We start from the raw sequence: 26,210 nt of genomic DNA, 5'->3' as shown, positions 1-26,210 counted from the left end.
TACAGGGGATCGCCAATGTGGCATTTTCTCCAACATGCTGTACAGCTGTTCTGTGCTAAAGCAGCAGTCTCTAAAAAAATTACAGATATAAAAGCTTCACAAGCAGTTAAGTACAAATCAGGTGAGATGTTCAAAGATACATTTATTAAGACTATTTTTTCCATTTTCCCTGATGGTGTGTGTTTGGGGGGGTCACCTGATAGGCCAGCTTTTCACTTAAAATTTACACCCCATTTTTCATCTAAAAAAAAGAAGAGCTAGTCTTTTCTTTTACGGTCAGATGAGACATTTGAGGTGGCAGATGGAGGTAAAACCCTGTGAACGCAGCCCACAGCACTAACACCAGAGGCCTCTCAATGTGCCCTGGTGCCATCGGGTCATGCACCCTGCAAGTATTTCATGTGATCCTTACGACAACCCTATAAGGTAGGTACCATACTTATTCCCCATTTCACAGATGAGGAAACAGACCCAGATAGGGGCAGTCCCTTGCCCCAGGTGACATAATCAGTGGCAGAGCCAGTTCTTGAGTTTGGGACCAGGGCCCCTACCCTCCTGGAGGGGACCCTGGCATTGCCTCTCCGGGCTGCTTCTGCCCTGCTGCTCCCCACCCCGCTCTGTGACCCTGGTCTAGAACACAGCAGTATCTGGGAGCGCCTGGCCAGAGCTGAACACCCAAGGACTCCCCCCACGCCCGCCCTAGCCAATCTCTCCTGGAAGCCATCTCAGCCGGGTCACGGCACAAAAGAGGGAACAGTCCGTCCCAGTGCCCCCTCCCCTGCTGCAGCCACAGAACTCCAAGCCCTTTTACACTTCTGCTTCCCCCCAGCCTCCCTGGGCCCCTGTCCATGTGTCCATGGCCACCTTCTAACAAGGCCCAACAAGGCCTCAGGAAAGATGCCCCAGCCCCAAAGGGACTGAGCACTCCTGGTGAAACTTGGACACCTTCCTTCCAAAGACGGGTCAGAGCTGGCGTGGAGTGGCTACCCCCAGGGTGAAGGCAGGTCTGGGGTGCACACCTGCTGGCCTTCCGTCACCCAAAGGCCAGCTCAGTGCCCCCTCTCCTGAGTGCAACAAAGACAATCACCTCTTAAAAGGGCTCACATTGATTGTACTTTATTGATGTTACAGACTTTCCACTTAAAATTTACACCACTGCACAAACATGCACGTGTGCCCCCATCCACGGGGAAGGGTGAGATGACTCCGAGTACAGAGGTGGAGGGGGTAGAGACAGAGGGCCCTTGACCCCCAGCAGGGACAACGGGACAGGTGAACAGAGCAGCGTGGAAAGTAAGTTATTAAGAAGCATCTTGCTTACTAACATGAAGCCTTGTGCCCAACAGGAACACGCAAGAGGCCTCATCGGTGTAGGGGGCCCTCGGAGGGCAGGCACACGGTGCCCAACTAGCCAGCCCAGGCTGGCATCCCGGGAGCGGGGCGGAGGTGGGGGGCGGCACACAGGGTCCCCAGCCCAGGTCTCTGCTTCCCCGGCCTCCCTCCCCGCCCTCCGAGAGAAAAGAGGGTCTGGGCCTCAGCCACGGATGGACGGACGCCATTACTGGCAGCGTCTCCTTAAACTACAGAGATACAATGTGTATCAACAGGGTGATCGCTTCTGACCACTCAGGCAGACGGCTAAAGGTGCTGCATGGGCCAGAACCAATCCTTTGGTATCTTTGGTTTGTGGGTTCCTTCCCTACTTTAATCCTCCCTCTGTCCAGCCTCCAGGGTGGGCCTCAGGGCTGGGAATGGGCTGCCCGAGGTCCCAACGCCGAGCCCTTGGAGGCCGGTGGTGGTGCCCTTGCAGGCCAAGGGGCGGCTTACTCACTGGGGTGCTGGGACTTGTAGGAGAGGATTTCGGCAGCCAGCTGTTGGGGGTCCAGGAGCTGCGGGAAGCGCCCCATCACAGCCTTCACCAGGTGTGGGGGGAAGACGCCACACAGCTTGGTGTACACACTGGCCTGCTCCTTTGCCAGGCTGCCTGCCCTGCCCCATGGGCCCCCGCCAGCCCCTGGGCTTAGCACCTGGGGCTCCTGAAGGACTGGGGTGGGTGCGGGCAGCGGGTACGGCTCAGACCAGTACTCCCGAGGCGGAAAGGCCGGTGGTGGGGGTACGTAGTCAGGGACACTGAAGTGGCCAGCACCCACGGGCCGTCCAAAGGCAGGGAAGGGTGGAGTGGCTGGAAGCTCAGATCCATAGGGGCTGTAGCCAGCGTAAGGGCCCTGAGGTGGGCCTGGCTCCCCAGGGCCGCCTCCCCGTATCCCCCACAGTTCTGACATCTGGCTCTCCAGGGAGCCAATGCCCGAATCCAGGCAATCCTGGGAGGTGTATGGGAGTGAGTCCAGGGTCTGTGGGAGCCAGTCCATGGGCCCAAAGCTGCTGCCACTGCCCCCGCTAGGTGGGTGGCTCCTGCCTGATGGGGCGAAGGTCTGTGTTGGACCTTCCCGGCGGGGCCCTGGGGATGCTCGGGTCCCCAGCTTCTTCCCATCCAGGCTGCACTGCTCACTCTCTGTAGTTACAGAGTTGGACTGAGACGAAGGTGAAGGCCGTCGGCCACTTTTGTCCTTGCCCAGGGCCCTGGGAGGCGAGAGGAGGGCGTTGGCACGGAGCTCATCAGCCACAGAGCGCTGGGGGCGGCTTGGCCGCTCTGGGTGGAAGAATCGGCACTTGATCCCATAAGTGCATTTCCTCCCTGGAAGAGGAATGAAGAGGGACTCTAAGCAGGGGGCTCCAGAACCAGGGGTGAGAGCAGGGAAGGGGTGGCACAGGCAACAGGGTTGGGTGGTCTAATCGTGGTGGTCCCCAAGAGGAAGAACCTGGGCACAGGCCAACCTAGGTGGAGGGAGGGGAAGGAGTGAGCAGGGCTGTGGAGTGCGGGGCTGTGGAGTGCGGGGCTGGGGCCATACCGTAAGGACATGGCTGCTTCCTCTGCTCAGAAGTGAGTGGCTTCTTACGCAGGAAGTTGTCCAGGCTGGGCCCGTGCCGGCCCAACGGGTCATCAGGTGGCATGAACCTACAGAGGGCAAAAAGAACTCTCAGGAGGTGGGAGACGTGGAAGGGGACTTCTAATTGCGAGTGGGGGGCTGGATGGCAAGCCTTGCTGGGAAGAACAGGAGAGTAACTGGTGCCTGGTACCTGTCCAGCAGGACACCGCAGTACTGTTCTCTTGGTGTGATCATCCCAAGAAAGGGGAGAAAGATCCCTTGGTCCAGAGGGCCACAGTCCATGGCCCTTAGGGCGACTTCCTCCCTGATGTTGGGAGGCCAGCACCTGAGTATCTAAATCTAGGGCTCATCCTCTGCCCCATGGCTTCTGCTCAAGAGATGCGGTGCTGGGGCCAGGCATGGTGGCTCATGCCTGTAATCCCAGCACTTTGGGACTCTGAGGTGGGAAAGACTACTTGAGCCCAGGAGTTCTAGACCAGCCTGGGCAACATAGTGAGACTCTGTCTCTACAAAAATAAAAAAAATCAGCCAGGTGTGGTGGCAAACACCTGTAGTCCCAGCTACTTGGGAAGGTGAGCCAGGAAGACTGCTTGAGCCTACAAGTTTGGGGCTGCAGTGAGCTGTGATCATGCCACTGCTCTCCAGCCTAGGTAACAGTGTGAGACCCTGTCAAAAACAAAAAAACAAAAAAACCCCACCAAACTAAACCAAAAAAAAATGGCGCTGGGAAAAGGAGAGGCTTTCTTGGAGCCACTGACCACATCACCTCACAAATGCTACTGCTCCATACCCCAAATCAAAAAACACAATCCCCCCAGCCTGCTTGGTCCCAGCCTGATCTCTCTCATGCAGCAAGCTGTCCATCTCACTCCCAAAGCTGCCTGGAGCCAAGACCACAGACCACATGGCCACAGGGCCCAGGAGAACCCACCTCCAAGGCCCACCCTCCCCAGGGCATCTCTGGCTGTCCGTCAGGGCCCCTCCAGGGCAGGAACATACTTGTCATTGACGAAGGAGTACATGAGCAGTCGTTCCTCGATGAAGCGCTTCCACTCCTGCCGCTCACCCTGGAGGTCCCGGTACGTGTCATTGGAGACCACGACCCCATCGGAGTCAAAGGCCAGCTTCACAATGAATCTGTCATCGTAGCACACCACTCGCTTGCCACCCACACGCCGTGATGGTGTGAACACCAGTATCTTCTTCTTCTCCAGTTCCCGTAGGATGTGCTGGTCTGGGAGGTGACGGGGCATACGTTAGGGCCCAACGGGACTCAGAGCCAGGCCCACGGGGCTCCCTAACTTCCTGGTGGCCAGGCACAGGGGCTGTTAATGCCAAGTTCAGAAGGGCAGGAACCAGCTCTGCTGAAGCCACTTCCACGCGCCTGCCTCTTGCCGGGGCCCTGCACAGTTTGCTGCTGAAGACCAAGAACACCCGAGCGCAGGGCTGCAGGGCCCATTCAGCAAAGGCTCCAGGCACAGAGCTGGCCCCTCGCCTTTCCCCCTCTGGACAGCAGGCCTGTTCACCCAGCCTGTCCTGTAGGGGTGGTCCGGGAACAACTGGGGCAGGAGAAGTATCTTGGCTCTGTCTCTTGCATTGCCAGGACGTGGTCACTAGATCTCATGTGGAAGGGGCCCCTTTTCCTGAAGCCTACACCCCCAGCCAGCCTGCTCCCAGATTGCAAGACTTCTAGAGAAAATGACTCAGTTTTTACCCCCAAAGGCTGGAGGCTCTTGCAAGAACAATGATGGCAGCTAATGGACACTGAGCACTTGCTCCATGCCGGGTGCTCTTCTAAGCACTTACTGGGTATTGAATGTGATCCTCACAGCAGCTCTGTGAGGAAGGCACTGTTATCAACCCCCACCCCTCCCCATTCTACAGATGAGGAGCAAGTGGCTCAGAGCAGTGCTAACAGGGGTCCTTGCCCAGGTCACAGCACCAGGAAGGGACAGAGCCAGGATTCCAACCCTGGCTATGTGGGCCCAGAGCCTGCAGGCTTAATCGCCGTGCTGCACTGCCCCCCTGCCACTGGGGATGTTGAAAGAGTGACCCATCCACCAGGAGGATGAAGGAGGTGCCCGGTAACTGAAGCAGAAGGCTAGACAATGTGACCTCTAGTGACCACTGTTCAGGGCAGGGGTGCTGAGGACAGAAAAAACCAGGAAGAGGAATGCTGGTCCCTGTTTGAGTTCTAGAAGTTCTTGGTCATGCCCAAAGGGTCCTTCTTGGGGAGAACCGGGGCTGCTGGGACAGTGAGACCACCTGCCCCCAGGGCACCACTCACCGGTGATGGGCACATCAGGTCTTGGCTGCTCCTTCCTCCAGGATGGCACAAATACTGTGATGTCTGTGTGGCCCCGCTCGAGAAACCAGTTCACTGCCAGCAGGATGCCCCGGCAGGAGAAGACCTCCTTGTTTCCATGGCTGGGAGGAAGAGGGGACACAGTCAGCCCACACAGGCCACCTGCTATCCACCGGGCCTGAGCAAAAACGGAGGCAGGGCCCTCTGCAGTTGGGGGCCCCAGGCCTCCATTCCCTGTGCTGGCTCCCACAGAACCAGGATGGCCACACTCGCTGGGACTTTCCCTGAGGTTCCATCTCCCGAACGTGAGGAAACACCCAGGAATCTGGCAGCACCCGCTCCCCACGGTGGGGGAGGGTCAGGCCACTTGCAACACACCTGGGGGTGGGGGAAAGGCGCTGGAGACTTCTGGTTCCTGCCCCACCCGGGAGCCACTGGGACCACAGGGACGCAGATGTACACGCAGACTGAGTCACCACCCCTCCCTGGCTCACGGTGCTGCGGGTGGGGGCGGGGAAGTACCAGTGGGGCTGACCGAGGAGAAACCAGATTGTTCTGGATTAAAGTTCAGTCCGTACAAAAACCTCAGGGGCTGAGGCCTGAGGAGGGAGGGCAAAGGGGAAGGGATTGGCGATTCCCACCTTCAAGTTGCGACAGGAAGCCTTTCAGTTCGAAAGTGAAAGGACACCGCTTTTCCTCCCAAGACAGCCAATTCCCCAAAACGCCTGGCCCATCCCTGGCCTCCCTTCACCCGCCTCTTCATCCGAGGCAGAAGGACGGTCAGGAAGACACTGGGGGACTCTGTTGGCAAGGAGAGCTGAGGGATGGGACATCTTCCCTGCCGTGGTCTGAGGACCAGACCCCACCCTATCCAAATGTGGCTGGACGGAGAGGGAAGCCTTGAGGTGTTCCGGGTTGCTGTGGCTCTTAGTTTCTCTGTCTGAAAAATGGGCCGAGCAGCCTGCAGCTTCCTTAAGAAGGGCCATGTCAGTGAGATGACCTTCCTAGTTGGCTTGAGGCCAGAGACAGTCCAGCAAAGTGGAGGTTCCAACTGGATCTCCTGGGAGGGGAGATGGGGGCTCCCAGGTAACACCAGGTGTCACAGAAGGGCTCCTGGGACCAGCAGTCCCAGCCTCTCCCTGCCCCTCAAAGAACAACTCAGACTCTCATATTTGGCAAATACAACAGAATACATGTTACGCAAAAGGGGCGGGTCCAGGGCCGACCACATCCTGTGGGTGGCTTTGGGGGTGGGGGATGGTAGCTGGAGCCTCAAGAGAAGACAGAGAGGAAGGTGAGGCAGCTGGGGGGCACAGAGGCTGTCTGGGGGTGAGGCTGGGCGCCAGGGTCTGAAGGTCTCTGTGAATTGTAGGGGAGACAAAGTCCAGCCCCAGGCAGCGCCCATCCCACCTGGGCCCCCCCCGAACCTGCCAGCCTGCTCATAAAAGTTAACATTTACTGAGAGCTGTGAACCAGGCCGTAAGTGCCCAACACTGAATCATCAGCAAGCCTATGAGGAGGGCACTATCATTATCGTCGCCATTCCCCTTTTCCAGATGAAAACTGTGGTCCAGAGAATGTAACTTAGTGGCCAGGGTCCCACAGCAATAAGGGTGGAGCAGAGACGCAGACCCCGTGCTCGTAGCCACCAGGCGTGCTGATGCTCAGGCAGGTACAAAGACAGGACAACCCTGACCTCGAGGACAGAGCGGGAATTAGCGGTACTGAGCTCCGACTGGAGGCCAGGTATGTTGCTGCATCATCACCAGGCTCGCTACAGTGAAGGAAAGGAAGGTTCCCGGACTCACCCAGGGTCACCTGGCCAGTGGTTCAGACAGTCAGAACTTTTTTTTTTTGAGACAGAGTCTCGCTCTGTTGCCCTGGCTAGAGTGCTGTGGCATCATCATAGCCCACTGCAACCTCAAACTCCTGGGCTCAAGCGATCCTTCTGCCTCAGCCTCCCGAGTAGCTGGGACTACAGGAGAGTGCCACCATGCCCGGCTAATTTTTTCTATAGTAGAAAGGGGGTCTTGCTCTTGCTCAGGCTGGTCTCGAACTCCTGACCTAAAGCAATCCTCCCACCTTGGCCTCCCAGAGTGCTAGGATTACAGGCATGAGCCACCATGCCCGGCCTGACAGCCAGAACTTGAACCCTGGTCTGGGGCCACTAGATTGCCTTCCAGTCTCTAAGAGAAGACCCAAAGTTTATTTGGGAGAAAACTGCCCGCCAAATTGAGTTTGGACAAGTGTGTTAAGAGAGGTAGGCTGGGGACAGGAGAAAGCCTTCCCTGACTGCCAGGATGGGTCAGGTCCCTGGTCTGTGCTTCACGATGTCCAGTGTTTCCCCATCACATTACCCCTTCCCTGGGGCTTCTGCTCTATCTTCCCAAGACTGTGGGGTACGGTCACCCCTAGATTGGGTCCCTGTCTGCACGTGCACCCACCTGTCTCCCTCCGTACACATGCGTGTAGGTGCACGTGCCCCATGCCAGGCCAGTGTCTTCAAGATCTGGGACTTAATGGGATGCCAGGCCTCCGAGGCCATGCACTGCCTCTGGGCATTGAAAATCTTGGCTGGGGCCAAGTTTGCTTTCAGCAACCCTAGCACCTGGAATATTCCCTCAGCAGGTAGGCAGAGCCCTACTCTTGGTAGAAGTAGAACATGTGAGCCTGGAGTGCCTCCTTGCAGCTAACTTTAGTCCCTTTCACTGCAATGGAGGAAGCTCTGCAGGCACAGGAAAACCAGACATCCTCCCACCCCAAGTCCTCTTTGCCCGGGAGGTCAGGGCCCCCCCAGCCTGGCTAACCAGGCACTGATAGGATGTGTATGTTGGGAACTCCAGCTCGGCTGCTTCTGCCCCAGGACAGAGGGCAGGGCTGGGCCGGTGTCCCCAGGTGAAAAGATCTGCCTGGGCTGGGCCTGGCTAGTGGAGAAAAATTCCCTTAGAAGGAAACAGAGGTGAATTTCCCCGAGATTTGCATATGGTGGGGGCAAGCCTGCCTGCCCTTAGGGGGAGGGGGTGGCAGGGCAGGAACCCAGCAGCAGCTGAGACAGGAAGTTTGAGGCTGGAATTCCCCTCCTGCCACTGCCCCAGCTCAGAAACCCCCCCGGGTGGGCGGGTCCTCTCCTTTCAGGAGCCAGCTCCTCTGACACCCCCCTCCACCAGTGCTCCTCCTCCTTCTGCCAGGACACAAACACACACAGCACATGGCTGCTCCCAGGGCTCAGCCATTCCTGGCCCAGAGGAAGGAGTTACAGATCGTAGCTCCTAGCTCAGCCTCTTAAGGCTGGAGCCTGAGAGCAGTCCCCTAACTCTCAAAGCACAGGCTGTGACCCACTGCCCTTGGCATGGGAGCCAGCTTTTCTCAGCCTCCCACCCAGGCTCTGCCCAAGTCAGAGGAAGGGGCTCACCCACAAGCCTGTCGAGCTGGGCCAGGACAGCTGACTTGCCCCAGCTGGGCCAGGAGTAGGTGGGGCCAGGGAGGGCAGAGGCTGACGTCATGCCAGCCTCAGGCAGCCCACCTGGGAAGATCCTGGGGCAGCTGAGGAAGGAGCCCTTTCCACCCCCGTGTCTGGGGTCTCCCGGTCCAGGCCAACAGGAACTTTTCCTTGTCCACCCAGCCCTGACTCACCCAGCCTGCCTTGGAGGGAAGTGGGAGAAAGCAGGGGTAGAGGGTAGGGCCTGGATCCAAGAGAGAAGCCTAAGGTCAGCGGCAGCCCTGGGCCTGGCTTCACCCTCTGCCCCCCACCACTCCCTACTGTGAAAGCCTGCTTGGGGACAGGGGTGGGAGTTACTGGGGCTGAGCCCCCAGAGACCAGGCCAGCCCTGCCAGCTGACTCAGCAGGGATCCAAGATACAGCTCACCTGGAGCCCGAGCATCAGGCCACCAGCTGACACCCACCAAGTAGAGCCAGATCCAGCCTTGAGGTCATTCCCGGTCATAATTAGAAAGGCCTCAGTAGCTGGGAGCCCAGCTCTGGGACAAGAAGGCCTCAGAAGCCCCAGCCCCTAAACAATAATAATAGCAATGACTGCTGTTTACCCAGCACCTGCTCCTCCCCTGGTTCTGTGTCTTTGCTCCCCACAACCACCACCTGAGGAAACAGGGCCCAGCCAGGGTAAGGGACTGGCTCCTGTGCAGGTGAGCTGAAGCCCCCAGGCTGGTCCCCTGCGCTACCCTGCCTCATGTCACAGGACAGGAGTTGGAATAGAGAGTGCTGGCCTCAGGGAGAGACCACAGCACAAGGGGAGCTCTGGATTGGAATCCTTTTATCACCTACTGGGAGTGTGGCCCTGGCCAAGTTTTGAGTCCCTGAGTGTCCATCCCTAAAGCATTTCTAACACACCCCCTTCAAAGGGGTCACTCATGAGGGTTAAGGGAGCCTCCTGGCAGGCAGTAGGGCCTCGTACAGCGCTTTCCCTCACTCTAGACCAGGACATAAGAGGTCACGCCTTCCCGAAGGCCCCTGGACCAGAGTTGCAGAGACACGGGCCACACTTCCACGTCCTGGCCACGGAAACAACACATACCTCATGGCCACATTGCTCCCGTCGATGACCACCGGCCTCAGGTCGCTGCCCTCCTTGTCCTCCTCTGGGAGCGAGGGCTCCAGGGTGGGCGCCTTGGGGGTGCCCCCACCCCGGGGGACCAGAGGGGGTTGAGGGCAGGGGTCGGGCGAGGCCTGGCGCTCCCGCTCGGCAGCTGACCCGTGCTTCACCAGCTCGCCCAGCACCGTGTTGGTGTCCGCCTGCACCCCCAGCTTCTGCAAGACGCTGTGGATCTCAGTGGATGAGTAGCCCAGCTTTCGGAAGAAGTCCACCTTCATCTGCAGCTCCGAAGCCAACGCCTCCTCAGCAGGAGGCTCCGGGGCCGGCCTGGGACTGCCCTGACAGCTGTGGCTGTCCTCAAGTTCCCACAGACTCATGGCAGGGCTGGCTTCCTCGATGTGCCTCTCTCCACAGGGGCCACTCATGGCTCAGACTCCTGGAAGGCACCCGCCACAGCTCCTATTGGACAAGCACAGGGTTAGGGATGGGGAACGTGTCTCTTTTCCCTCGGCCACACCCAACAGGGGGAGGCAACACTGACGGATGGCTCTATACAAAGCTATCTTCGTGTGTTAGCTCAGGCTGTCCTCTCAAAAGCTCTCCCAGCCGGCCATTATCATTCCCATTATGGAAAGGGGGAAACTGAGCCACAGCCATTAAGAACTTGGTCAAGGTCATCCAGCTGTTGGCTGGCTGCGCAGGGATTTGAACTTAGTCTGACTCCACCACCCGCACCCGCACCGCCACGCCAACCCAGGGGACCCGGAGGCAGGGGCGGGGCTCTCGGATGGAAACCTGAGGTTGGAAGTGCGCAGAGGGCCGCGGGCTTCCCCACGAGGCCATCGCCTTCGCCCACCCGTCCCGAACTCCGGGCCCAGGAAGCGTAGGGCCAGCGGCCAGACTCCCAGACCGCGGGAGGGCACGTTTCCGGGGTGACCCACCGAAGAGAAAAGTTCCTGGGAAACTCTGGTTGGCCGCCGAGCGCTGGTGACGCCGAGGCTGTCCCGCCCCGAGACCTGCGCTCTCTCGGCTCCCCTCTGGACCCTGGCCCCCCTCCCTCGGCTCTGCTAACTTGGACTAAGTTAGAGAGGGTCCTGCGGACCGGCGGGGCCCGGGCACCGTCCCACGTCCCTCCCTCCGGTCGGCGGCGGCAGGAGCCCTCCCCGCCCCCTCCTCCGGCGACAGCCCGAGGCCCGCGACCCTCCCCGCCGCGCGCCTCACCTCGCCGAGCGCCAGCCGCGGCCCGCGGCGTCTCCATGGGGCCGAGTCCCGGCGCCAGGCCCGCGGCTCCTTTATACGGCCGGGCGGGCCGGCAGGTGGTGTTAAGGACCGTGACGCGGAAGCGGGGCAGGGGAGGGAGGCGAGAGCTGGTCCGGGGAGACCGTCCCGGGGGCGGAGCGGCCAACGCCCCTTCCTGCTCCGCCCCCTCGCCGCCCCGCCCCCTCGCCGCCCCGCCCCGCCCCGCCCCGGCCTCCGACCCCGCCCCGCCGCGCGCAGGGCCCAGCCCCGAGGAGGGTCCCCAGCTGGGGACGCAGCCCCTTCTGCGTGCCTGGCGGCCTCGGCGGCGACGAGATCTGGAGGGGAAAGTGAACGGCCCGTGTGCGCAAGATAAGCACCGACTGAACCAGGTCCACGCACCTGCCAGGTACGGACAGGTAGAGCCGGGAACGTTCAGACCTGAGAACGTGACAAGTACACCCTGCCTGCGGACGGTGCAATCGGGGGCACACTGAGGGAATCTGGCGCACAGAGGCTGGTCCACAAACTGTTGGAGGTAGGTCCATAGTTATAAAGACGGGTACATAGAGACAGGCACTTTCCAGATTGAGACAGGACCACTCAACAGACAGGCTGTCACTGAAGCGGTTGTGCAGAGGTGGCGCCACACCCAGGGCCAGGCACACTTCTTCTGAAATAAGTAAGTACCTTTACCAGGATAGAAAGGCAGGTTCAACCAGCAGATACGCAATGACGGGGGCGGGAAACCAGGCAAAGGAGAGACATTTACACCAATCGCCATATAAATAAATGTTCACGAAAAATGTTACCCATGCGACAAAACTCACGTGACTCTGCCCCCACTGAAGGAAACACCCACCCGCCCCATAAGGATGCTTTTAGTTTCCCGGGTCAGTCATGGTCCCTTACACCAGCACGGCACTGTACAGTACCTATCCATGGGCTTAGGTGAGGAAGACAGAGGTCAGTATGCCCATTTTATCCTTGAGAAATTCAGAAAAGGTTAAATGGCCTCAGCTAGAAAGACTTGGAACCAGGACAAAGAGCTCCCATCCCAGTGCACCAGGTACTGCGTTTGCCACTTTGGAAACCACCAGTGACCTAGGGCAGAGGGGAGCTTGGCTTTGTGTGTGTGTGTGTGTGTGTGTGTGAGAGAGAGAGAGAGAGAGAGACAGAAAGAGAGGGGGAGAGAGAGAGGGAGAGAGAGAGAGGGAGAGAGAGAAAGGGGAACATAGAACCCACAAGCTAGAGGGCAAAGCCTCCACAAGGCCACCCATACTTACTGTACCAGCCCTTTGCTAACACTGTCTTTGCCTTATCATAGGCATGTGTCCTGAAAGGTAGGTGTTAGTGTTATCAGAAAAAAATGTTTCTTGTAAAAGACACCATAGACACAACTATACGTGTAGTGCTTAAAGAATAATAGCAATAAAAAAATCCACATATCCACCACCTTGCTTGAGAAACAGACTACTGCCAGTAGCTCTGAGGCCCTCTAGGTGTCCCCATCACAACCTCCTTCCCTCAGCCCGAAGAACTACTCTCCTGAATTTTAATTGTGCGGGTCATTCCCTTACTTTTCCTGTAGTTTTCCTGCCCTTGTGTGAAGCCTAAATGGTAGATTGTTTAGTTTAGCTATTTTTCTACTTCTTGTAAATGGAATCATTCTATAATCATATGACTTCCTTTTTCACAGTGTTATATTTTTAAGAATCCATTTCTGTTGCCTGTTTACCTATAATTTATTTATTTTACTGCTGAATAGCATTTTATTTTGTGACTGTACCACTGGTTATTTATTCATTCACCTGTTGTTAGATGTTGTTTCTAGGATTTTTTAAAAAAGCTATTAGAAAGAGTGTGCTTTGGATATTCTTGCACATGTCTGAATGCAATTGTAGGGCTGAGGAAATGGACACTCAGGGATTCAGAAAGGTGAAGTCACCTGCCCAGGGTCATGGGCTGGTGGAGCTGGAATTTATATAGCACTCCTCAAGGCAGTGTATCTCCCCATCCTCACGGATAGGTACCTGCTTGTTCGGGAGGCCACAGAAGACCCCAGAGAGTGTGCCTTTCTTGGTGGGCCCTGAGGCTGTTCCTCTGGACTTGCTTGACCCTGCCTAGCCATGTGCCTGCTTTGTTGCCTGGTCATCTTTGAAGACCCCAAAGTGTCTCCTTCTCTGTGTGCCCCTGCCCCGAGGTACAACAGCCCCAGGGGCTGGCAGCCTGAGGAGAGAGGGAACGCGGTCCCCTGCCGCATGCCAGCCCACATGCAATGCTGGGCACCTCCCACGCTGGCAGTCACTCCAGTCCAGCACTGTACAGGCTGGAGCCCTAATCCCACAGCAGCTCCTTTTACAGATGAGAAGAGCTCAGTGATGTCAGGCGTTTATTCCTAACTACTTTCAAGATAGGAAAAGTATTCAGTGACGTGTCCAGGTTAATAAATATAATGATATTAATATCAAGGCACAGCGATAACGCCTCGCATTGATAGAGTGCTCACTGGGCGGAGGCGCGGTGCCAGCACCGTGCAGACGCACCCACCTCTGCTCGGCCTCTTCCTCGCCCAGGAGTGCCCTCCCCTCCCGCCCGCCCGACAGCTGCCTGGCCAATTCCATTCATCTCTTTGATGATGTCACCTCCTCTGTGAGGCCTGCCGAGCCTCCTCAGTGCCACCACAGCATCCTGCCTATGTCCCTACGTGCCCTGCCGGGTCATCCTTGCCAGCCTGGGACCTCCTCTGGGCCGGGACTCCGCTGGGACTCCGCCCTTGCTCCCAGGCCCCTGCTGCCCAGGGCTGCACCAGTGGAGTCAGCGGGACGGTGATGAGTCACGCGGCTCCCTGCCCTCCCGGAGTGAGCCTCGGTCTCACACTCTTCCGGTTCATGAAGGCTGCTTCTTCCCGAGAAGCTGACTCTCTTCTGCAGAACCCAGGGCTTCTCCGGGGAATCCCTGCTCCACTTACAGCTGGATTTTGCAAACTTTGGCCCCAGTCCCCTGGAGCCCTGTGGTGTCGAGCCCACGCACCCTCCTCTGCCTCTTGCATGCCTGTCTTGGAAGCCGGGCTGCAAATTTCCTTCCTGGAACCTGCCAGCCCTCCCACCATCTGCCTGCACCCAGCCAGCCCGGGTGAGGTCTGCAAAGCTCCTGGACTGGCCACCCCCTGTGGGGAGGAGGGAAGGCTGGAGAGGGAAAGGTCCCGGGAATGCCTTGGACTTCAGTTGCTTCTTTCAGCACCTCAGGCTGGGAAGGACCCCGGAGCTGGGCCACCTCCATAGGAAGGCGGGGCAGGCTGGCCACACGGCTTAGCAGAGTGGCGGCAGAAATGATGCTTAAATTCCACAAGGCCTCCTGGAAGTAGAGAAGGGACAAGATCCCTCCCATGTTTTGAGGCTCCTGGTATATTCTAAAAAGCCTGTCACAGCAGGGCTACAAAAATCGATGCATGTTTTAAATGGTAATAGAACAAATTAACTCTTTTTTCTTTATCATGCACTCAAATGCAGTACCATATATTTGGACTATTGACAAGATAATTAGAGAACTTGTTTTAAAAATACATTATTTCCTTGGAGAAATGGCTGATTCTAGGGCAGGGACAGGGAAAAGACGAGCTTGGAGCATCTTGTGGTGCCAGAGAGTTGGGGGGTGCTCAAGACACGAAAGGGTGGGGGTGTGTCTGAGGGACCCAGGAGCCAGAAGAGCTCCCTGTGGCCCAAATTGGAACAGTGGGAGCAATGGAATAAACAATGGAGTAGTATTGGATTATAACCCATAAGTGTAAAATACATATTTTATTTTATAAATAAATTTTTGAATAAATTTATTTTAAATACATTTTTGAATAAATAACTGGGAGAGAAGAGGTAAACCTTCCTTACAGAAGAATTCCCCGGAATGAATGTAGATGCTCCTCCCTCTAGGAGGCGGAGCTTGGTGAGCTCCTCCCCTTCCCTTGGGTGTGCGCTGGACTCAGGCCTTGCTCCTAAATAATAGAGCAGGGAAAGATAAAAATAGTAACTTTACAGTGGAGAAACCTGGCAGACACCACCTTAACCAAGGGATCAAGGTTAACATCACCAGCGATAGTCAAGTGGCTATCACGTACCTGCCCCCCTCGCCGCCTCTGATGTTGTGTGACCAGAGCGCACTTCAGCTGTGCCGCATTCCTTCTGGAACCCCATCACCCCAGAGAAAAACATCAGACAAACCCAAATTATAGGACATTCCACAAAACACCTGACTGGGACTCCTCAAAACTTTCAGGGTTATAAAAAGCACAGAAAGACATAAATAGTCATAGACCAGAGGAGACAGGTTGACTCCTGCAACAGAAAGAATAGTAATACAAAAAAGCCGGGAAAATCCAAATGAGGGCTGCCGTTTAGTTAATAGTGCTGTCCCTGTGTAGATTTCTGAGCTTTGTCGAATGGCCCACGGTGGTGTGAGCTGGTAACGTTAGGGGAGACCGAAACTGGGGGAGGGGCCCACAGGAGCTCTCTACATTGTATCTTTGCAACTCTTCTACAGACCTAAAGTTAATTCCAAAATTCAAACGTTTATTTAAAAAATACCCGTATAATTTTATGGGCCTTGCAGGTGGTGTGTTTTGGTGATTGGGTCAGCTGTCTTGGTACTTATCCTGTGACTGAGTATAAGCCTATTTGGAGATAGTGTCAAAGGCTGAACTTGAGGCCTTTTTGTCTATGGCCCCCGCCCCTGCTGACTCTGCTCTTCCCTCTGCCCCGGGCATTCAGCCGCCACTCCTGCCTCTCTTCTGAACCCTGGGATCAGACTGATAGAGCTGGAAAGCCCCATGCAGATCGGTTAGCCTGAAACCTTTGTTTTATAGATGAGGAGACTGGGCAGGAAGGAGGGAAGGCACTGCCCCCCGGCCACGGGCCAAGCTAATTCAGGCAGAATCGAGAATGGGACTAGCCAGGCTTTCTCCATCCCAGGGTCCCTGGCCCCATTTGCCGTGGAGACGGGGATCCGGATCGGACCCGCACGGGTGCTCTGAAGTATCGGTGACTCACTTGGGGACCTGAGAAGGGCAGCGCTTACCTGGAAGGAAGGGCGGAACCTCAGGTGCAGGTTGGAAAGAATGGTTTGGAGTGGAAGTTTCCCCTTTGGCCTCACTGTGCATTCTCTTAACAGGTGAATCCCACCTGCTTTTGAAGATCCAGGCAGAGGTGGGGCCTGAAAGTAGGCAAAAGGTTAAGTCTGTTTACGGCCCCTGACCCCCACCCCAAAGCCGTTGCAGTAAAGGGACCAGAGAGGATTCTGCAAAGCTCTGAGCCTGTGAAGAGGGGTTGGGTCCCCAGTCTTGGTGTTGAGCACTCCCTAATCTGCACGGAGAGATGCAACTTTGGTGATAAACTGGAAGCTGCCGGAGAACCCCCTGGCCTTCCCTAAGGCCTGCAGAGTAGGGGGCTGGGCTGCGGTGGCCCTGCTGTAAGAGTGCTGGGTGGACTCCTGCCTTCTGGCCTCCCTCAGTGTGTTCACAGACTGAACTGTACCAGTCTGAGCCCCCACTGTCTCCCCACCTGACTGTGACTCCTTAAAGATGGGCCTTGCCAGGCACGGTGGCTCAGGCCGATAATCCTAGCATTTTGGGAGGCTGAGGTGGGAGGATCACTTGAGCCCAGGAGTTCAAGGCTGCAGTGAGCTATGATGTTGCCACTGTACTCCAGCCTGGGAGACAGAATGAGACCCTCTCTCTTAAAAAAAAAAAAAAGAAAGAAAGAAAAGATGAGCCCAAGTCTCACTCTCCTATGCGAACCCAGCACAAGGCCTGGCATGGATGGTGCTAACTGCTTGGCGAGTCAATGTCGGAGCGAGCCGACGTAGTTCCGGTTATGTTTGCTGTGAGGGTGTCTGTTGCATCCTCTTTGCCAAGTCCAGCTCATGGGTGTCCCCTTGAATCTGAAAAGAGCAGACACAGGCCTGGGAAGTCAGAGCTGGAGGGGGGCTCAAGGCTCACTTGGGGTCTCCAGCTGAGTCACATGTGAACATTCAGATGGGATTGGGGAACTAGAAGCTGGACACGGGTGAACTGGCAACTAGGCCAGATCTAACCTCAGAGTCAGGAGCTTGCTGCTGGTGGGGCTGACGTCAGCTCATGTGGTCAGTGTGGTTACCCACAGATGGGGTGGCTGTAGTGCACCCCTCACAAGATCCTGGAGGACACTGATGTGGAGTTCACGTGCTGGTCAGCAGTTCCGATGGCTGTTGGCGATGTCGCTAATAAACATGCCGTAGGAGATGTGCTGGGTGTCTCTCCAGCATCCTTTACCCAATTCCCCTTCCTAACAGTCCTGGGAATTTCCCAGCCATGTGATCTGGTTCGAAATGACCCACTCTGGGGGAAGGGCCTAACTGCCTTAAGAAAACCAGAGTAACTCATCCTCTAGGCTATAGTAATGGGTCAGAAAAAGGCACATGGCCCAAGTCAGACCAACTAGAATTAATCGATCTCAATTCTGGGTCTTGTCTTTGAGCTAAGTGGGAAGCAGACTGTTTCTTGCTAATTACAGATGAGAAAAGCAAGCAGTGCCAGGAGCTTCTGGCAGCCACTCTGTGACACATCATAGGAGGTGGAGCCAAGAGACTGAAAGAATGTGGGTCCTTGGTAACAGCTGCTGGATCAAGCCTTGCCTGAAGCTATTCCTAGCTCTAGGCTTTCTGTTTATGTAAACCCATAAATTCTGTCACAACCAAAAATATCCCTCATAATGGTAATAATTACTTAATAATTATATTAAGTATACCATAATTGCCTAAATATAGCTTAGGAGATAGAATCTTACAAAGTACAAGATCTGTGTTTGGAAATAATAAAAGAGACTCTCATGTGTGAAAAGGTCAGCAAACTGCTGAGTTAGTACAAGCTTCGCTATCAGGCATGTGGTAAAACTGAAGGCCCAGAGAGGTCGTGAGACTTGCTCAAGGTTTGACAGCTGCTTAGTAGGGCCTGTGACTCTCAGGCCACTAGCGATTGATGTTGAATGATTATTGGAATGCTTGAAGTTCTGTGCATTTGCAGTGAAATCATCACTACATGTTTTCTCTCTTCCCTTGTCTATTTTGCCAAGAGACAGAGAAGGAATGGCAGTAATTCTCTTTATTTTGCAAACAGGGAGGCAGAAACCCGGAGAGGCTTAAAGATTTGCCAGAGGTCACATAGCGAGGCAGTGATACAGCTCATCCCAGAGGACAAATGTCCCGAATGCCATTTAGGGTTCAGCCCCCTCCACTCCACCCCTTGAGCTAGCCACTTCTGCCTCCATTAGGGTGGAAATAAAGATCGGGGCATGGTAGGGCCCTTTCTTGGTCTTCCTTCTTAGCTGCAGAGTAATTAAAGAGTATGTTGAGTTGTACAGGCCAAGGTGTGATTGTGGCCCTCACAGGTGGGTTCTTTCCCCCCAACCTTAGGAAAACCAACATTATGAGACTCACAGAAAACTTAGGATATTTCTGTTGCCAGCGCCTACAAAAGGGAGGCCAACCTAGAGAGATGAGATTCTGGCAACACAATCCCTGTGACTCCAGCTCTGACACCTACCCTCTCCTGCCCAAAAGCTTTCCATAACTCTCCAGCATTTGTGGTAGCCACTGGGGCTGATGTGTGTGGCTGCACAGGTGGTGCACTGCAAAATTTAGATGATGATCTGAATGGCACTCCGGGAGTTGTGCAGTCCACAGCTTGCACTACCGTACACAGTGGTGGGTCTAGGTTGCCTTTCTCAACATGTTTAGACAGTCAAATGACTTTGCAAACCCTTTTTTAAATAAGAAAAAAATTTTTCATCATTTTTATGAGGTAGAGAAAATATGTTGAGGACATTTATTTTATTTTAGATCAGTCTGATCCCAAAGGTTGTTTAGAAAGTTTATGTGTAAAAAGATTCATTATTTTTAAAGGCTACTTTTGACCGTTTTCTATGTAATAAGTGATGCCTACTGTTTAATAGAATTTAAATGAATATTATGAGGAAAAGCAAGGTTTATGGACAAATGAATTAAAAATAATTTGTCAAGCTTAATTTGAGAACTGAATGTATACTGAAATTATCATTGTAGATTGGAATTTAACTACATGGTATGAATTTAAAAAATAGATATACTTGCTTTCAATACGTGGAGATTTAGAATTCTTGCATCTTGTACTTCATTCTTGTGATTTGTTTAGTTATTTTAAAAACAAATTTTGTGCTTTGTTTCTAAACGAAGAGATGAGAGAGAAGATATCACCTCCTCAAATAACCCATTTCGGTTATGAATAGCTGTTATTTCCGAAAGATGAAAGCTAAAATGGCTGTATTTTCTCTTTTTAGTGTTCATTTTTGAAGTACTAGAGGCATTTTGATGTGCTACGTAAGATTTTTTTTTTTTTTTTTTAAACAGGTGATACATTAACAATGTAGACATTCAAAAGGTTTGGGAATGTTTATGGCAGAAACAAAATCTCCTCTCACTGGTCCTGAGACTGGTTCTGTTCTCCAGAAACAGCCAAAGTTAGCAGTTTCTCATGTATCTTCCCAGACAGAATCTGTGCATCTATGGGGAAATATCTGCACATATGTATTCCGCTTTGTTTTTCTTTATTTTTATAGAAACAAAGGCTTCGATATAACCAACTGCACCTTGCTTTTCTCACTTAAAAATACACCCAATTCCAATCAGTATATGTTACGCTGCCTCGTTACTTATTTCTTCATTGATTAAAATATGGAAATAGAAACAGATGCCAGTACTGCATTTGAAGACATGAATCCCATCAGAGAATGTGAGGCTTCCTCCGAGGGGTTGAGTTTGAACCCTGACCTCACTACCTCCCAGCCCTGCCACCTTGGGCAGCTTGCTGCCCCTCTCCACCATATTTCTCTTCAATTATAACATGGGGATAATAGGGGAAGGTTTTGTGGGGCAATTTGGGGTGCCCTTTTCAAAATTATAAATCTAGGTTGGGTGTGGTGGCTTAGGCCTGTAATCTCAGCACTTTGGGAAGCTGAGGCGAGAGGACCGCTTGAATCCAGGAGTTCAAGACCAGCCTGAGGAATGTAGTGAGACCCCCATCTCTACAAAAAATAAAAGTATTAGCCGGATATGGTGGCACGTACCTGTAGTCCTAGCTACTCGGGAGGCTGAGGTAGGAGGATCCCAGAAGTTCGAGGCTGCAGTGAACTATGATCATGCCATTGCACTCCAGCCTGGGCGACAGAGGGAGACCCTGTTTAAAAAAAAAAATTACAGATATCAAGTTAAGCACTTCCCCTGCAGGATCTGGGAAGGACCCCGGCCCACCTCTAACACTAGTGTCTACTTCATAGGACTGTTGGGAGTACGGAATGTGTCTTGGGTATCTGGCACCTGGCTGGGGGTGTGGTGGGTCTGACTCCCAGACTCAGGTGTACCAGGAACATTTGCTTTCTTCACGTAGTACCACAACCTACCTGACATACTGACGCCGAGCTCCCAATTTCACTGAGCCGGCAAACACTTTCACTGGAGTCACTCTCGAAGTTTTTTTTTGTTTGTTTTTTGTTTTTGTTTTGAGACAGAGTCTCACTTTGTTGCATGGGCTAGAGTGCCGTGGCGTCAGCCTAGCTCACAGCAACCTCAAACTCCTGGGCTCAGGAGATCCTCCTGGCTCAGCCTCCCGAGTAGCTGGGACTACAGGCATGTGCCACCATGCCCAGCTAATTTTTTTATATATATTTTTAGTTGTCTGGCTAATTTCTTTCTATTTTTTAGTAGAGACAGGGTCTCGCTCTTGCTCAGGCTGGTCTCGAACTCCTGAGCTCAAATGATCCACCCGCCTCGGCCTCCCAGAGTGCTAGGATTACAGGCGTGAGCCACCGTGCCCGGCTGCTATCGAAGTTTTAAATCCACCTTGCACTGAAGCAGTGTCAAGGCATGGGGTGAGGGGAGGGGTCCATTTTTCTTTGATCGTCATTTCTCTTTGGTCATCTGTTCACACAGGCCATGGCTGAGGCATCTGGTGTCCCTTTCGGAAGGACCCCTCAAACCTTCCACCCTCCGCTGTGTCTGCACCATGCGTAGGACTTTGAGGGGTGTCCAAGGAGTGCTGTTTAGCTGGTTGTAAGGAGATCTGGGTTGGGGGTCGCCCAACGGCTCTGTTCTAGGCCTTAGCAGAGAGCCTGCTCTCTGAGGACAGCAGCAATGAACCTGGTGGCTAAAAGCACGGGACTGGGTGCCTGTCAGAGTTGGGTTCAAATCCTGCAAAGCCTGGCTTTCCTCATCTGCAGAGTGCGGAGGGTGATAATAATAGCTCCCTCAGAGAACTGGTGGGAGGAATTAAATGTCTTGGTAGGCTTAGCATAGCATCTGACAATAGTCCCTGAGCTCTTTTAGTAGAGGTCACACTTCACTCCCGTTTGCTGTTGTGTGACTGGGAAACCCAGGTCCCAGAGACACTGGCTGCGTCAAGCTCACCACTCAAGCTTCCTGTCGACAGTGGCCGGGGTGTGGGCACAGACGGCGTGCTTGCCCCATTTACAGATGACCGCAAACTAGATGCAGCAGCTGGTATTTTAAGTGACCAAACCAGGGCTTGAAAGCACCTAAAGCAGATGAAATGACAGTCTAACCCCCCCCCCCCAAAGTAAGTACGGATGGGCGTAAAAATGAAAAGATTTTGCATAAAAGAGATTTTGGCTAAAGGTTCAATAACGTCCCATATTAAGATGGCTGCCCCAAACCAATGTGATCTGTAGAGGTGTAGGGTTGAGGCTGACGGAGCTGATAGCTGGAGGGCTGTGTTCATTTCTGGTTGCCACATGTTTGAAGAGACAGGGGGAAGCCAGATTCCAGTTTGAGGAGGGTGAAGGATAATGAAAGCTGGGGATACTGAGAAGACTCCGAGGGGCAGAGGCAGGAGCAGTCAAATAGCTCTGCCAGGCTCCAGGGACAGAACTGCCACCTAGAGATAACAAGGGGCTGAGAGCCAACTCGGTGGCTGTCAGAACTGTCCCACAAAGAAAAGGCTCACTTCAGAGGTAGTGAGCTCCCCATCACCAGTGGTATGCAAATAGAGTGAGGGGGAGGTGAATTTGTTAAAAAGCAGTTTAATAGCCTGTCTCCCTTACATTTCAGAAGCCAGGACGATGGTGACAAGGTGGGAATGTCACAGGTTGATGGATTCGATAGATTGACTATGGCTTCACTAAGAAGAGAAAGCTGGATTTTTTAAAATATTTTTTATTTATTTAGATACTTTATAAACCCTTCATAAAAACCCTTTATGAAAGGATTTATAAAGGGACGTTATTGAACCTTCAGCCAAAATGGTAGTGATATGGTAGTGAGCTCCCCATCACCAGTGGGATGCAAATAGAGTGAGGAAAGAATTCCTGTTTCCAGCTCTTGGATGGGTTTGTTGTTGTTGCTGTTGTTTTGTTTAAGGTGGGGTCTTGTCCTGTCACCCAGGCTTCAGTTCAGTGGCATGGTCATAGCTCACTGTAGCCTCAAGCTCCTGGGCTCCAGCGCAGTTCTCCCACCTCAGCCTCCTGAGTAGCTGGGACTATAGGTGCGTACCACCATGCTCAGCTAATTTTTCTTATTTTTTGTAGAGATGGGGTCTCACACTCCTGGCCTCAAGTGATCCTCTTGCCTCGTCCTCCCAAAGTGCTGGGATTACTTACAGGCTCAAGCCACTGTGCCTGGCCTCATGGATTGTTATAACAAAAATCTAGACCCTATTGATAAAAATCCTTGTTGGCTATATATATACACATATAGCCAACAAGTGTGTCATTCATATTTCTCCTATTTTAAAATATACTTAAAAAAATGAGTAGTACTGAAATTGGGACTAACTTACAACCCATGTGTGTGTTTAATGATCCTTCCTTCCTGAAAAGTTGTTATTTGAATCAGCAAAATGAAGTATACGATTCAGGAGGTTTTTTCTGACAATCTGGATTCCATCTTACACTTGTGCCATTAGAATGTATCTCTTGAATTTGTTTCTTTTTAAAGCATCTAAATAAATAAAAAATATTTTAAAAAATCCGGCTTTCTCTTCTAGTGAAGCCATAGTCAATCTACGGAATCCATCGACCTGTGACATTCCACCTGTCACCGCCGTCCTGGCTTCTGAAATGGAATGGAGACAGGCTATTAAACTGCTTTTTAACAAATTCAGAGCAGCAGGTTCTTGGCTGGGGGAAAAAAAATTCCACTTATCAAGAGATGTTATTCCTTCAAAGGATGAGAACCTACTTCTACATAAAGAGAGTTTGGAGGGAGCGTTTTGTTCTGCGGGGACATCATCTGGATTTGAATACATCTCTGCTCAAAAGATTTATCATAATGCATCCAACTCAAAACACTCAGAGTACAAGGACCGGTGAGTTTTCAAAAGGAGGCACTTGGAGAGGCTGGCGAGGGCCCTTGTGTGGATTTTGGAGGTCAGGGAGGGCTCCTGAGCCCGGCATGTAACTTTCCTACTGAAAGACTCATCATCATCCTCCGCCCCCCCACCCTACGCCTCTCCGGAAACTTGGGACCTGAGTTCATTTAAAAACACTCGTGGTTTTAGGAGGCTCTTGTTTATTATAAAGCTGCCAAGAGACCTGACAATGAAAGGCATTTTGGAGATGAGAAAGAAGGAAGCCAGGCCAAGGCTGGCCCGGCTCTCAGCCGTGGGTTTATAAAGGTGACTCGTGCAGCACACAGCCACCTGCAGACCACGCACTGGGCACCGGACCGTCTGGCAGGCGGCGGGCAGAAGGTGTCCACAGGGACCTGGGTTCAAATCCCTGCTCTACCAGTCGGTCATTTCCACTGCAATCTTGGGAAGTTGCGTAACCTCTGGGCCCTGTGACGCCCTTTCCTGGAGCCCAGAGCTGGAACAAAGCCCCTTGAATCCCTGACATCAGAGGTGACGCCAGTCTCTGCGGGCAATGACTAGGCACAACACGCCGCCACTCCCTTTCCCCGTGTCCAAGCTGGCATGGGGCGTTGCTTCCCACCAGGTGGTCTGGCTTCTCCAATGAGTCTCCCAACGGCCCTGCCCCAGGCACGCCCAGTGCTGGCCGGACCCTCACTCGCTCCTTGATGACACTCTCCGTCCGCAGATGACATGCCCTATGGGCTGGCCTGTGGTGCCCCCTCCTGGTGACTGCAGGGAGGAGGGTCCCCGGAACCAAAGGAAGTCCTTCCTGGAGCCTAACCTCCACCTCTCTTGGGGCGTTAGGAGTGTGAGGGGCAGCTGAGGGTAGCGTGCTCTCTCCCCTCCACCTTAGGAAACAAACTCACTTGGAGTCCAAACGGCTCCTTTTCTTTGCTGGGCCGGGCCGTCTGGGGGCCTAAATGGAGGGGACCACCTGGGTGGGCTCTCTGCAGGATTTCTATGTAAAGGACCCTTTGGGGAGTAACACTGAGGACCGTTGTGCAGGAGGGGTGCCGGGGCTCTCACCTGGGTGTGGGGAGCGCAGAGGGACCCCAGCGACTAGGGCTTGCAGAGGGACAAGGCCGGAAGGCAAGGTTCTGGTGCCGCTCCCCAGCCCCCCAACCTGGAGGGGCCGCTTCGCCTCACCTCACCTGGGACGGACGCTGCCAGCGATTCTCCAGGACTGGTGAAGGGCCCTCAGTTCGCATTTGTCTTAAGCACAGAGAAAGCAAGAGGGATTCGAGGGGTCAGGCGCGGGGAGAGTCATCGCCACGCCGCATCCTGCCCCACCTGGTAAACTCATCCTCTTCGCCTCTGGGCTTGCCCCCTCTCGGCGCTTCCTGGCCCCGGTGAGAGATCGCGCTGCCCTCCCACTCCCACGTGCCCCCTGCACGTGCCCCCGTGGCCCCGTCCAGCGCACATTCTGTGATGGCGGCCTCCGTGCCGTCCTTCCGCATGGGCTGTGCTCCATGCGGGCCGAGGCCTGTCTGTCTTGCTCCATCCTGGCTCTGTCCCCGGCACCAAGCGGGCTTCCTGGCACAACCCTGGGGCCGAGTATATTTGATGACCTCAGCTGATTTGGGAAGGGGCCCCAGCTCTTCCTTAGGCCAGCTCAGCTGGGCTTTAGGAAGGATTGCGGCAGGCCTGGGAGGAGGCAGGGCCCTGGGGCTTGACCGTGGGTGGCCTGGGCACTCTCTGACTTTCCAGGCAGGGTTGCTGCCCCCACTCCAGTGTGGATGCCCTGCTCATCTGCCTGAGGCTCCGACTTCCCGCCTGGCCCACCCCACCCCTGGCGGCCCTCCTTACTCTGCTTGGACTCTGACACCGGCACTAGCTGCCCCTCACCCGGTTGAGCCCTGACACCTCCAGGCCAGGGTGCCTCCCTGTGTGGTCCCCTCCTCACCCTGCTGTGACACCAGCTTCGTTCCTCTGTGGTTCCCCCTGCCAGAAAGGAATCTCCCCTGCTCCGCTGCACCTGGTGGCTTTAGGACTGAGTTGTTCGGGGAGGGAGGAAGGGAAAGGAGGGGCGGTGCAGTGTTTTTGAAAAAAATATTTTGACCGTGGAAATTTTTGTGCAAGAAAAAATTTTGGACAGATTATATAAAATAGAGTTGCTCTGATTGAAGAGAGAGTGAAAGAGAAAGCAAGAGATAGAGAAAGAGAGAAGAGAGAGGGAAGGAGGGAGAGAGGAGAGAAAGCAGAGAGGAGAGGGAGAGAGAAAAGGAAGGGAGGGAAGGGGAGGGAGAGGAGGGTAGGGAAGAGAAGGGGAAGGGGGGGAGGACAGGAAGCCTTTCCAGTGAGCCTGGAGCCCCGCCCACTTGGTCCCACCCTCTCAGAACTGTCCTGTGTCATTAAGTCCTAGGGGTTCCTTGGTGTACAATTTGGGAACCACTGGAAAAGCATTCTACCTCCAGTAAAATGGGTGCTGCGTTGCAGCCACTAAGCTGTCTTCTCCGAGCTTTCCTGGGAAGCTGCTCACCCTGAGTAGCTCTCGCAGATGTAGCTTGAGCACATCAGTTGCTCCTGTCTGGAGGAGCGGCCTCTGAGGGAGGGTCCCCCCCCCCCCCCCCCCGCCCACAGGTGTTGGGGGCATCCTACTGGGCCTGTGAGAAGTGGGCTGGGCTTGCAGGGCACAGGCCATGTGTTATAGGACTTCCGGGCAGACCCTTGGCCCCAGCCATCAGAAACCCCTTGTGACTCTTTAGGCCCCATCTCTGTCCCCTCCACAGTCACCCCAGGGACAGGGC

At 54.2% G+C, this 26,210-nt stretch overlaps 1 protein-coding gene and 1 long non-coding RNA gene across 3 annotated transcripts; both read right to left on the bottom strand.

Moving 5' to 3' along the window:
* Nucleotides 1-1,090: 1,090 nt before the first annotated feature.
* On the bottom strand, nt 1,091-11,156 carry ZC3H12A (zinc finger CCCH-type containing 12A). Of its 2 annotated transcripts, XM_069477690.1 has the most exons (6): nt 11,025-11,156; nt 9,786-10,262; nt 5,236-5,375; nt 3,948-4,182; nt 2,910-3,016; nt 1,091-2,695 (listed from the first exon to the last, which is right to left on the bottom strand). In XM_069477690.1, exons 2-6 carry the CDS (start codon nt 10,226-10,228, stop codon nt 1,824-1,826), a joined length of 1,797 nt encoding a protein of 598 aa, XP_069333791.1. In that variant the 5' UTR covers nt 10,229-10,262; nt 11,025-11,156; the 3' UTR covers nt 1,091-1,823. The 2 variants fall into 2 exon arrangements, with proteins under 2 accessions (XP_069333791.1, XP_069333792.1); XM_069477691.1 differs by lacking the exon at nt 11,025-11,156 and having other exon boundaries at nt 1,135-2,695; nt 9,786-10,384.
* Nucleotides 11,157-13,675: 2,519 nt separating this feature from the next.
* On the bottom strand, nt 13,676-25,672 carry LOC138390582 (uncharacterized). The gene is made up of 8 exons (XR_011234558.1): nt 25,367-25,672; nt 24,490-24,675; nt 20,168-20,277; nt 16,828-16,970; nt 16,110-16,244; nt 15,150-15,217; nt 14,927-15,027; nt 13,676-14,396 (listed from the first exon to the last, which is right to left on the bottom strand). It is a non-coding gene; the product is annotated as an uncharacterized lncRNA (long non-coding RNA).
* Between the last annotated feature and the right edge of the window lie 538 nt (nt 25,673-26,210).

The sequence above is a fragment of the Eulemur rufifrons genome, chromosome 8 (genome assembly GCF_041146395.1).
Source record: "Eulemur rufifrons isolate Redbay chromosome 8, OSU_ERuf_1, whole genome shotgun sequence".
Lineage (NCBI taxonomy): Eukaryota > Metazoa > Chordata > Mammalia > Primates > Lemuridae > Eulemur > Eulemur rufifrons.
Note: the sequence above shows the minus strand (reverse complement) of the source record. Positions and strands in the feature narration are given on the sequence as shown.

Bases quoted from the DNA above. Each gene is read 5' to 3' on its own strand.
- ZC3H12A (XM_069477690.1), bottom strand. From the start codon at position 10,228: ATGAGTGGCCCCTGTGGAGAGAGGCACATCGAGGAAGCCAGCCCTGCC. The intron at 5,376-9,785 runs GTATGTGTTGTT...TCTTCCTCCCAG, and splicing joins GGGAGCAATGTGGCCATGAG to CCATGGAAACAAGGAGGTCT. The intron at 3,017-3,947 runs GTATGTTCCTGC...TGCCCTCTGTAG, and splicing joins TACTCCTTCGTCAATGACAA to GTTCATGCCACCTGATGACC.